The sequence below is a fragment of the Hippopotamus amphibius genome, chromosome 9 (assembly GCF_030028045.1).
Source record: "Hippopotamus amphibius kiboko isolate mHipAmp2 chromosome 9, mHipAmp2.hap2, whole genome shotgun sequence".
In the NCBI taxonomy this organism is placed as follows: Eukaryota; Metazoa; Chordata; class Mammalia; order Artiodactyla; family Hippopotamidae; genus Hippopotamus; species Hippopotamus amphibius.
In genome coordinates this window covers 62,386,637-62,399,741 of record NC_080194.1, presented here as the reverse complement: position 1 = coordinate 62,399,741, position 13,105 = coordinate 62,386,637, and the positions used below count along the sequence as shown (strand labels likewise).

The 13,105-nt window shown below is 36.7% G+C and overlaps 1 protein-coding gene across 5 annotated transcripts in view; it reads right to left on the bottom strand.

Annotated features, from left to right (window-relative positions):
- GRM5 (glutamate metabotropic receptor 5) overlaps window positions 1–13,105 on the bottom strand; it is a 508,470-nt gene that overhangs the window by 80,944 nt on the left and 414,421 nt on the right. For all 5 annotated transcript variants that reach the window (XM_057748474.1, XM_057748477.1, XM_057748478.1 and 2 more), the window contains exons 4-6: window positions 10,674–10,920; window positions 4,171–4,339; window positions 309–435 (exon numbers count right to left, since the gene is read on the bottom strand). In XM_057748474.1, coding sequence (XP_057604457.1) covers window positions 309–435; window positions 4,171–4,339; window positions 10,674–10,920 — 543 coding nt within the window. The remainder of the gene's footprint in view (window positions 1–308; window positions 436–4,170; window positions 4,340–10,673; window positions 10,921–13,105) is intronic.

Below are 13,105 nucleotides of genomic sequence, written 5' to 3'. Positions count from 1 at the left end.
GCCTTGCTTAAGAACTCCAGGGGGTATCCTGAAGATGGGCTGAACATGCACAATAGAAAACCTAAGGATTCTGATCTAGTTTGGGAGTGAGGGCAGGAATATAGGCTGATTTCTCCCTGAAAGCTAAAGATTTTCATGGTTAGCCTAGGTGCTGGGAGGGCATCTGTTCATAAGGGAATTCTTCATTGCATTAACATTTCCACCAAGATGAGAAATGCTTGGAGATGTGACCCCCTTCTCCCAGGTCTGTGTCCTTTTTGAGTTGATTTTGGGGGGATGTACCTATGCTGACATTGTAATACATGTACCTGTAAGGTCATCAGTGGGCCAGGACCCCAGCTGGCATGCCTTGCAGGTGTACTCATCAAAGACATACTCATTCTCTTTACAAGGTGTGCAGGTCCAACAGCAGCTAACTTCTCCCTTCCGGATCACCTAAGGCAAATATTTAAAATTTTGATTATTTTCTCACACAGATAAAAATCCAGCAATCCTTTATTCTGATGTACTGCTTTACAGAGCAGAAAGGGGCTTTCACATAAATTATTTCAAATGTTTTTGGATAGTCAGTATAAGTATTAATATTATTTTATGATTAAAGAAAACAGGCTGAGTTTAAGCAACCAGCCCAACATCATAAAATTGGTTGGTGACAGGGTCAAGAATAAAATTAAGTGCAAATCTGGATAAGTAGCTTTAGATACCTGTATTAATTAAGTGTCTGTGTTTCTGTTCACATGTACATTTCTGTATGTGTGTATGTAACTGAATTTTTCCCAGGTTTGTGCCTCTCTTTGCTTCAAATTAAGAACTTTTGCTCTCTGAATTTACCTTGGCGTCCCTCCACTAGTTAAATAATTGTTAGCAAAAAAACCCTCATTGTATATCTGCTGAAGTTCAAAAATCTATCAATATTGTTAAAAATAATTAGGAATTTGTTTTGAATTAAAAGGCAGAAGATGACGTTTTTTTCTGGAGATCACTTCTTGGACTGTTTCTACTAAAAATCTCGTTCAGTAATTCAGCCCATTCCTTCCTATTCTAGTAGTTTTGATTTGCTTGGGATGAAGATGGATAAGGTCACTGAGACTATTATATACCTCTTCATCTGTTTGATTTTTTTAAGGCAATGGAAAATAATTGAAATAATTTAACCGTTGAAAGAGTCCCAGATGTTACTCTTTAGAAATGGATGCCTTTAATTTTTTTCCACCACTGGTGCATGAATAGCCTCTGTGGAATAGAGATAGCATTCATTAAACATTCCTATAAATAATTAAATCGTGATTAATAATCAGACGCAACAGTGATTACACTTTATGTTCCTTGTCTTAGATGCTGACTCTATTAATGACCTTTGATAATAATGTCTAGATATCTATAGCCAAATACAATTGTACGCTGGCACCCCTTTCTTCTGTTTTGTACTGTCCCGTGTGCTGACTATTGACACTGTAATAATACAAGTAGGAGATGATGACAAAAGGGCCTGAAACATCCTTTCCCTAAAATAACCACATAAATGAGGCAAAATTGCTAATTAGACCTGCTTAATCTACCTAAAGCATTCTTCATAATAATATTGACTGTTTGCTGGTGATTTAGGGCATGCCATATGGTGTCGTCTCATTGAAACACTGGAACAGCTCTGTATAAGGTAGCTGGTTTTATTTTATTCATTTTTTTAGGGAAGAAAACTAAGGCTTAGTGAGTTCACATAACGTGGGTAAATGAGGGATCAAATGAAGTGCCTGTTGGACTTCAAGGCCATGCTTATGAATACTGAGCCTTATTGGTCTATATAAAAATAGAGTTCATGATATTTTGAAAGATGTGGAGGAAAAAATACTGGCTTGGAAATCAAGAGGCACCAAGGTTCTAGTCTTACTTATACCCGTAAATAATTGTGCAGCCTTGAGCAGTCTCCCAGCTGATCCCGTTTCATCCAACCAAGGCTAATGCTTTTAAAATAATACCTGCCTTTATAGAGTTTCCTGAGGATAGAATAGAATATCACGATGATTTTGTAAACTGTAAAACACTTAAAAAATAATAACTATTTTATTAGTAATATATATATGTAAATAGACATATAGAGACGTGAATTGCATTTTCAAGGGTAATTTCAACCACACTTGGTAAAACTCTCATTGGACTAGATTTTGTAATGCAAAGAGGCACATTTCAAACGCTAAAGGATTCTTTCTTAGCAGCCTGGCAAGCAAAAGCAGTTGCATTTTCCTTTTAGAAATGTGCTGACTTTCTGTGATTCAATTCTCATTGCTTTGTAAATTTCAGTTTTTTTACCAGAATAAGTTCATGTCCTTTGCCAAGATTAATTCCAATATTACAGTCTTTTTTTGGAATAAATAGTGACAACTTAATGTCTTCTTCTGATCATTCGGAACTGATTTGTTTTACTTTTTTTCCCTTGTTATATATGTTCTGTTTCACACTCATTTTGAATACAAGAGGTGGTGACAATTCTCTTTCAGACTAGTTTCCATTCCTTTTGAACACCCTGGAAGTAGTGGTGCTTTCTTTATGAATAACAATATGTAACATATTTGAACCTTTGCCAGACTAAGTGTCCTTTCATGAACACTAAGTTAACAGATCTGAACAATGTGGAGAGGTGTTGATATCATTAGTGAAGTTGTTCAGTGACCTTTTTAAACCATATCAAGAAAAGGTAGTCAATTGTATATTTAATGGAATGAAAATGCGATCTAGTTAGGAAAATAGAATTTGGGATTAAAAAAAGACTATATAAACATTATAACAAATTAACTAGTATTGAAAATATGATAATAGGGAGTTAAATTCTTCCATTGGGTAAGTTATTCCCAGGAGAAGGGGCTAGAAAAGTATATATAAGGAAATCTCTTGAAACAGACATTCAACATTTTGAAGTTACAGGTTCAAACTGTATTGCTATGAAGGGTCAAAACAGACAACTTCCATGTCATAATTTATACAGGCTAATCTTTCTATGGGAAGAACTAGAAATTGTGAACAATTGATATTCGAAGTGAGTCTAAAAAGAATTTCACATGAAGAGTTTAATTGCAAGGTGATTGGCCAAGATGCAGACTGTCACTGAATATTAAGCGTTGACAACATTTTTCTGCAAAGGACCAGGTAGTAAATATTTTAGGCTTTGTGGTTAATAGCCAGGGCTGATTGAGGCTACCTCTATAATGCTTCTTTCAAATACCTCCCCTACCCCCTTTCCATTCTCACCGTTTCTTCCATAATTCAGGGCTCTTGTCACCACTATCACAGTGTCCTTCTAACTTGTCTCTTCTTTCTTTATTCATGTTTCATAACTCTACTCATGAATCTTCACCTATTATATGTCAGCATCTTGGTCAAAATTATTCTTAGACTCCTGGTTAATAAAAATTAAGTTCAACCTTTTTTAGTATGGCATCCAAAACTCTCCACAAATGTGGCTTCAATCTATCATTGCAACTTTCTCTTTTACCATTTAGAGCAATGCACCCTAGATTATTCACTGTTATTCCAGAACAGTCTGACCACTTCTGTACCTTTCTTGTTATTATTCCCTCTACATGAACGATCATTTCCCTACATCTATCTCTGAAATCATATCCATTTTTCATGGATCAATGTATGCCATTTTATTCAGAAGAAATCTGTCTATGAACTTATTTAGCTACCTTTTCTCTTTCTTAATGAAGTCATCACATTTTGCATGACGTTACTTATCTGTGCCCATGATATTTTTCCTCATTTAGACCATAAATCTTCTGAGAGTAAATGTGTCTTACTTATTTTTGCACCATTGATGTAAACTTTTACATAAGTAGGAGTTTGGTAAATATTTGTTAAGTTAATTAGAAATCGATGTGATTTCCAACTGTGAACTATTTATTCCCAGGAAGCATGTCTTTAAAGGCTTATATGAGTAGAAAGGGTGTGGACATGACTCATCAATAGGTTCAGCCAGTTTGACTACTAAGACCATTGTGGGTTTAACTAGGTATCATAAGGAATTAATGAGAAAAGAATTTTAAAAAATTTTCAGACATTAGAAGCTTACAGTGGAAAAGGCAAAACAAATATCTAAACTGGTTAAAAACAGTCAATGGTAATGAATACTTTGAATTCACAACAAAAATTAAAGAAACACAGACTCCATTTTACCTTTATCTGGCCTTTCTCACATGGTTCACTGCACACGGATCTGATGATGTGGCTTTTCTTGGACCATACTTCATCATCATCCATTTTTAATTCTCCATTGTCCCAGCTTCCAACATTGATATAATCAAAATAATCTTTTCCCATTTCCTTGAAATTCATTATTTCATACCTTAGGAACAAGAATATAATAATTATTCAGCTAAAATATAAATATTCAGCTATGAAAAAGCAATAGATTTCTGTCCACCAAAATGTACCTATTGTCATATTAGTGACACTGGGATTTTCCATGACAGTACACTCAGAATAACAAAAAGCCTGTCTGTTTCACTTTCTCTTCAGAGACCTTTTTTTTTTTAAACTTTCAAGCTTACACCTGAAATAGAAAATAATCCCATGTGAGAAGGTGAGTTGACCACAGCATGATGAAAGACAGTTTTGGAATAACTTCAAGAAGTTTAAACAAGTACCACTTTTAGGCTTCTTAAAAAGATAGCAAAGTTTTCATCTCCACTCAAATAAAATGATAAATTTTCCTTTGCTAACCAAGTGCGAAATTTGGTAAATCTTTAATCTCATCTTCAGCTTTAGGAAAGATGGAGGTAAAGTGGGTAGGACCTGGTTTTACCTTTCTTATTTTACCCTTTATCAATGGCTGAACTCATTGTATAAAGATGCTTTCAGGAATGATGTTTAAAATAATTCTGAAAATTGATAGCTTCTAAAGCACCTCATGCAATGTAAAAATGCTGGAAGATACTAGTACCTCATGAATTCACAGCCTTTATCATCTAGTGTTCTTATTTTGAGTATGGGGATAGAGATGTACAGAGGGAAAATTAATGTGGTTATTTACAAGATTTTTCTTATATATGAGAACATTTCCAGACAAACATTTCTGAAATAATTTTCCAATCTGAGGACACTAGACATATCTGTAGGTATGTCTTAGGTATACAATGTCTTCATATAGTACCCTTCGCTTTTACTTCCCAGGACTTATAGATTGGTAGCTGGGCTCTAATAAATGCCTCCTCCAACCTCCATGCCCAGCATATTTAGCTATCTGAAAAGTGATACGTATGGAAAACTTTCTAGCTTTTGGGTTCAAGTGACCAGATTACCATACTCAGCCCAATGCTCAGTACAGAAATGCTAAGCACAAACCTAACATCAATCTGTTTGGATCTACATTGTAAAATGATACTATTCTGTTTTCACTCCCAATCACATTTTTTACTGTTTTTTTTTTTCCCCAGAATGTTAACTTATTCTTAAGTTTGGTTAGCTGTTCAGTGGTTTAAGGATTATCCTACAGTGTTTCATTTGCAGTCAGTAACAATTCTGGGTAACTGTCTAAATTCCACTTCTAAATCAGAGGTACCAATCTGTGGGATACAGAACTGAGTCTTACACCTTTCCACTCTGTCACAGATATCCAGTGGCTACTAAGCATGCATTGAGTTGAGACAATAAATAGAACACAGAGAACTGAGGTAAAAAGAACTCATGTGTTATGGCATTGGTTACTTCAAATTGGCTACATGGGCTCCTAAGGCTTCAAAAGGTGACTGCCTCTGAGCAAATGACCTTTGAACATTCTAGGCTAGGAGAAAGAAAGAAATGTCAGTGTCAGAAAGTCTTTTTCTTTGCTGCTACTGATTTGAAGAGATATGAAGAGGGTTTCATTGCTCACCCCTAAATGAGCCATCAACCCATTTCTACCAATTGTTAACTTTGACGAGGTCTAATCCAAACTGTTAATTGTACAGATAACAGACCTGAAGCTTTAGTGAGGTAATGAGGGATAGATTGGAAAGTATGCAAGTCTACACTCAGCCTTAATACTTCAAGTCTGCTGTTGGTTGTTTTCCATTAGACTACTCCAGATACACTTAACAGAGCTAAGAGATCAACTTTCACTGCTTAACTATTGCAGAAATCTGTTTTATATTGGAGAAATGGTAAAAAGTCAAGGGATCCAATTTTTGAAAAATAAATATGAAAACGCTATAGAATGGAAAATGTCATATTTGACAGGGAAGTGATTTTGAGAAAAGTTAAACCTTATTTTTGGTTCAAACCAATCAACCTACTTTTAATTTATTAGAGATACTGAATCTTCCCTTTGGAATTAGCCCTTAGATTTATGGTAATTATTTCTTACCTACCAGACAACTACAGAGATATTATCACTAGTGGTTGTAGCTGTGAAAATACAACATTATTGTAAAAATTTTTAGTAGCAGTACATTAAAAAAAGAACTAGCTAAGAATAATTCTCCATAAAAGAAGACTCCTCCCTTCTCTTGTCAATTGATATGAATTCTTTTAGAGATAGGATATAGATTTTATTCTCCATCACAAGTGAGAGTGAGTGTTTGAAAAATACTCTCACTTGTGATGGAGAATAAAATTTTAGGTAAGAATTAAATTTTAGGTAAGAATTAAAGCACATAATGGCTTTTTCTGCAGTTGTCACTCATTGTTTAATTCTCTCTCATTCTCACTCTTGCTCTCTTGGCCTCTCTCACTGGGCACCTTGGTTTCTCCATCTCTGCTCCTGACCCTTCTCTCTCATCACTAAGTGTGGGTTTGTGTAATCTGCCTTCTTTAATATCTCTTCCTTCTTTCACCTTTCTCTCTGCCTCCCCACATCTGTGTCTTCCTTAACAGGTCACAGTTCAGGGTTGAAATATACTGAAAATTTGTTCAAATGAAGTTCCTACAGCATTCAAAAACAAACAAACAAACAAACAAACAAACCCCCCCAAACCAAAACCAAAACCAACAGATAAAATGTACTGTAACCAAACAGAAAAAAAGTTCTATTAAAGCATGAAATAGAAACTAGAAGGCAGGGTTCAGTTGAAAGAAATAACTTTCTAAGTGGTGATAACTCTGAAAATTAGAGAAGCCTTCCTCAGAAGATAGCCAAGGGGCTGAAGCAAGGTTGTTGTCAGGGGAACTGAAATGTCATTTTGGGGGAGGGATTGTGGAGAGTATTAGATTTACATGACCCTTAAGGTCCTCTCAGTCTACAGTCCTGAGGCTAAGGTGTTTTTTTAAGTCTTTCTGTGGACAAAGACACATATTAAGAATCTGTGTGCAAATCCAGCTCAGTATCTGCAAATTTCTAGTGTTCCAGCCTTATTTTCTACTTGTCACATCTGTTTTTGTCCATCTTTTCCTCTTTTCCAGCCTTATTTTGTATTAACCAATTTTTTTTAATGTTTTCCTCTCTTGACTTTTTAGCTTTTCCTCTTGTATTAAATTTTAGTTGCTCAAGGGATTTAATAGACATTCTTAATTTATTTTATTCTACTTAAAGTAATATTGTGACACAATGTAAAATATAAGAAACTTGCTCCTCTACAATATTATACCCCATTCTTTTATGCCACGTTGTCAAAAGTTTTACATTCCCATATTTATAAAACCCACAATATAATGTTAACATTTTTGCCTTAAATAGTCAGTTGTACTTAGTTTGACGTTGACTCTCCATGTTTCCTCTGCTCATTTATGGTCAGTCCCAGGCAGCAGTTAGGCCTCTTAAACCTTAGTTGTTAGTGGACTCTCTCTATATCTATCAGGGGTCAGAAAACTTTTGCTATAAAGGGACAGACAGTAAATATTTTAGGCCTCTGTTGAAACTACTCAACACTGTTAGTATACCGTGAAATAGCCGTAGATGGTATCTAAATAAATGAGAGAGACCATGTTTCAATAAAACTTTATTTACAAAAACAGATAGCAGACCTGATTTGGCCCCTAGACCATAGTTTGCCAGCCTGTGATCTATCCCACTGAAGGTAAATAGTGAAGGTCCATATTTCTTATCTATAATCCTAAAATCCTTAGAGCTCTGAAAACTATATTTTCATAACTCACTTGGCAGCAAAACATGACCCATTCTGAACTCATCTAGTGACAGAACTTGACCCTTACTGTCATGAGACTATTTATACTCTATCACACTTCCTGTGAATATTCATATGTTTTGCTGTAGAAATATGAATGCGTTGTTTAAGAAGTGTGCTCCACAGTATGCTGGAGGCATTATATGACTGTATACTTTTGTAAAAGCAAAAATTCAGAATTCTGTTAACACACTTGGTCCAAGGGTTTTGTTAAAAGACTTGTGTACTGATAGTAGTCTGATTATGTGAGGCTTAAAAACAATGATTAAATCTGACTCTCTCACAGTCCCTAGGTATGTGTGCCAGAGTAAGCTGTCACCTCTCCCAGCTTCCTCTGTGACACTAGCATTTTAGGGGAACCCCTAATCACCCTAGTCTCCTCTGGTTCCTTGCCCAGGTCGGAATGCCTCTGATTCAGCTGAGCTGCAACTTTTACTCTAGAGAAATCATAACATAGTGCCTGTAAATATATTTCTAGGAGAATAGTGGCTTTTTGATTTTGATACTGTAATTGGCAGGCTGTTACTGTACAGAGTTAGGAGTTGAAGCCCACAAGACTGAGTTAGAATCTTGACTCTGTCATGTATTAGACTGTGTCTTTGGACAATTCATTTAACCTCTGTAAGCCTTGGCTGGAAAAGAAAATGATAATATTACTTACCATGTAGGATTCAAATATAGAGGATTTAGCTAAATATTTGGCTCAGAACACACACTTGGTAAATATTAGTTATAATTACTTTGTAACTATAACTGGATTAATTGAAAAAACAGAAAAGTTGCAAACTACCTTTTCCTGAGTTTGGCTTATGCCCTCAGAGGCTGATTCTGATAATTTATTCGTGGGTTAATGTAATACCCAACCTTAGTTATACATGAAAAGTCTCTGAACAACTGTGAATTCCCAGAAATTGTTTGAAAAATTTTATGGATATTGTCTTTGAGGGAATATGTATAAATTTCATCTAAGTCTTAAAGAGATTCATGTTCCCCAAATGATTAAGAACCAATGTCCTAAATGTACCCCCATCCCAGCATATTTGGAGGACTGTGAATGAGACAGCGATGTTCGGATCTGTTAAGGTTTCCCACTAGAATAGCACTGAGCCATCTGAGCCATTTCCTCACTGTCTGGTTTGTGGAACTGGCTTGGGTACATGACATGAAAACTATTTGTACTGATGGAGCTGCAGTCAACAAAGTCCATGAACAAATCCCACGCTGATATCAGTGCTCTAGGGAGGCACACAGGAATAATAAATCCACGTGAAGATATCAGAGCCTAGGCCTTGACCTGAGCCTAAAGACTAAGCTCATTCACTGACCTGCCTAAGAAGCCTTACAGCAAATGTGAAGTTCTCTTTGGCCCTGGGAAAATGCTTACATTCCTGCCCCTATCCCCATGAATATACTGAATAGCCAAAAAGTAGAAAACAATATATGAAAAATCTTATCTTGACAAACAGCTTGCTTGGAGCAGTATTCTTCAACTCTCTAGAACAGAGAAAATATTCAGCTTTCCTCTTGGCTACAAGACTCGGAACTGCTGTCACTTAAAAGTTCAGCTCGTGAGACAGTAGCAGCTGCATTAGGGACAGACTCCAGCTCACATCAGGAATATGGAAACAAGCTAGAGTAAGGTGGCTTGTATAGTGTGTGGGCATGTGGCGTGTGAGTCACGGAGGGACTCATGAGACCTTCTCTTGGCAGGATCAGCTGCAAACAGAGTATAAAAACACCCTCTCCAAGCACACCTGTCAAGCAAAAGCTGTTGCTGGAAAAATACCAGGGATTTTACAGTGGGCGACCAAAGGACCCTGATTGCCCTAATGGAGGGCAGATTGAAGACCCAGCCCTGCTACAAGTTAGAATATCATTTCAATGACATTATCCCTCACAGATTAAAAGTCTCATGTGAAGAGTCACTTAAGAATTTAGAGTCTGAGCTAGATGTGAATGTTGGTAAGTTCTAGGTACTTAATGACTTCCCTGGAGCCTGACCTATAATTATGAGTAAGTTCATATTTCTCAGGTTTCTCTCTATAAATAATGAAAGGTAAAATTTCAGAGAAAAAGGCAATTTAGTCCTTGAGAAGGGAAAAAGTTTTCCAGCTGGAGGATACTAAAATAAAATGTGACTTGTAACTTACTATAGGTACAGAAAACAGTATAACTCCTCAGCCCTGTTTCTGGATTACCAGAAATGGAATTGTTCCTATTTCAGAATAGTTCTGTGACCTAAGAAGAGATCAGAATACATGGAATAACATGGCAAACATGTACAGGGAAACCATAGAGCTGGCTTTTAATTATCTATGGTAATGTGAGGCTCCTGCCTCTACATTTGGGTCTCTGAAATGTGGTGATGGTTCCAAGAGCATGTTTTAGACATCAGCATTAATATCTTTTCCTGGCTACAGGAAATGGGGCTTCCCCTCTCTGACTTTACTCACTTTGTGATGTCAGAACTAGCCAGACATGGCCAGGAAGGCTAGATCACCACAAAGGAGAGAAGCAGGCTAAAGGATCAAGAGATAGCTTGATCAGGCTCTATTGTCCAGAGGAGAATTGTAACAATACCTTCCTGGAGAGTCTCCGTTCTCATCAAATAGGATCATGTCTCCAGAAACCCCAGTAAAATTTGTTTTCATCAGGGAGTCCAAAAGTTTCCGTCCATCAATTGGCTTCATGGCATCACAAAGGCCCGCATAGCCCGGACAGAGGGACGTCTGCATGTTGTGGAGCCCGTAGGCCATGGAATAGATTGCATTGATCACAAATCCCATTTTGGAGTCTTGAACATGATGTGTTCTCAGAGTCAGAGAACCTGTTGGAAAACAAGTTAGGGATTAACTTTGATATTTATTTCTACTGTAGCTATCTCTATGGATTCTGAATAATTTGAGCATGCACTGGAACAATTTATCAGAGTTAAAACCAGAGGAAATACTAAGAACAGGTGCCAAAATAGTATGTCTAATAATTGTCTTCTGTAGCCAGTTTTTTTTTTTTCCCAAAAAACTTAAAGACCTGAATCCTCACCAGTACCAATATTCACTTCCTCTGTTACCACACTAAAGGGATGGATGCTGGATAGCACTCCATTTCTGTACCACGAAACCCACAAAATTTATCTTAAAGACAGCTTAATCCCCAAAGTATTTAGCTGGGATAATATACCTCCTTGGTTTAGAGATCCTCAAAAAATCTCCAATTTCCAAATTATTAAGTTGTAGCCGAGCAAAGTAGATCCCCTACCATCTTGCCTCCACTTACCTATTGGGATTTATCACTCACTACTTCCACCCTCAAAGCATATGTGTTCCATAAACTGAACTATTTGGAAATTCTGAAATATAATGTAATATTTAAGCCCTATTAATTCATTAATTAAATAAACATTTATTGGAGTCTGAGTATACATAAAGCTCTGTGTAGGATGATCTAGGGAAAATACAAAGATGAATTGGACATGGATTTTGCACTTAAGAGGAAACTTGTTCAATAATAGAGATAAATTATATAACTATAACAGAAATGGAGTTGAAATCTACAGAGGCCCAAAGAGGGAGTGATCACTTTCAATGGAGGCCCAAAGAGGAAGAGATCTCTTCTAATGGAGGGCTCTTGGGAATGTTTCATTAAAGAACTAATATTTGATATGAGTTATTGATTAAACAAATATGGAATGAGTGACTGTTAGTGCTGACTGCTTAGAACTTGCTGGAAGTGAGGGACATAATGTAGAATAAGATAGACATGCTTATTGCTCTTGTTTACTTAGAGTCTAGAAGGCAGATGAGCATCCAAGCAGACTAAGTGCTAGGGCAGGAATTAATATGGAGGGGCACTAGACTAAGAAACTCACTGAAGCTCAGCATTTTGGCTGAGTATCAGCTGGATGAAGAGTGGAGAAAAGCATGTTTGAAGGTTCATAGATGAGGTAGAGCTCACTACATTTGGGAAGCTTTAAGAAGGTTGGAATGTTTGGAACATGGGGTAGTAAGTAGGAGAGTGGGGAGAACTGAAGTAGTAGAGGAAGGCAGGATTGCTTCAGCCAGATTAAGATTACTGTACTTTATCATATGAGCACTGGGATCCTTCATAGTGTTTAAAAAAGGAAGGAACATGATCAGATGTCTATTTTAGAAAGATCAGTCTGGCCACATTAGAGAAAGATTTAAAGGACTATAGGAGTAGAGTCATGAAGATCCATCAAGTGGTAATGCAGCAATCCCAGTGAGAGGTGAAAATGGCTTTGCTCAGGGTAGAGGCCAAGATTATGGATGGAAGTGTTTAGGAGGTAGAATCTACTACCAGGCCTGGTGATTGAGGAATGGAGAGGATTGAAACATATAGGAAGAGAAGGGGTATAAGGTAAAGGTAACAGTGGAGGTAAAGACAGAGCATGTCATTTGGGGAGAAGTTTTTTTTTTTAAAAGAGATAAATAGGAACTCTCCAAGGATGACATGAGATTTTTTTGACTTTCAAATTGTAGAGGCATAGAGGCTCCTAGGGAAACCAGCATGGTTCATCTTGACATAAGTAGAAGATGCGAAATCTTGTTTCCATCTCAGGACTAGACAGTGGCCCTAGGCCACTTTCCAACCAAATCTTACAAGTTTCCTTTTCTACACAGACAATTCACACTTCCACATTTCACCTCGTACCACTATAAACTCCATTCTTCTAGGTGCAAGGACAAATGCTTGGGAGTCACTTTTGACTTTTTTCTTTCCTTCATTCCTTGTCTACTCTTATTTGATCTATCTTCAAAACATATCCAGAATTAAACTATTTCACACAAATCTGCTTCTGCCAGGTTTAAGATATCTCCTGTCTGGATTATAGCTGTGGTCTTTTAACCAAACTTTTTCTTTCTACCTTAAACTATTCCCCATCCACTCCAGCCAATTTTTAATGCAATAGCCATGAGAGTCAGATTTATGATACTCCTCTAACCAGCCTACAATAAGTAGTTATGGATACACAAAATTAAAAGATGTAAAAT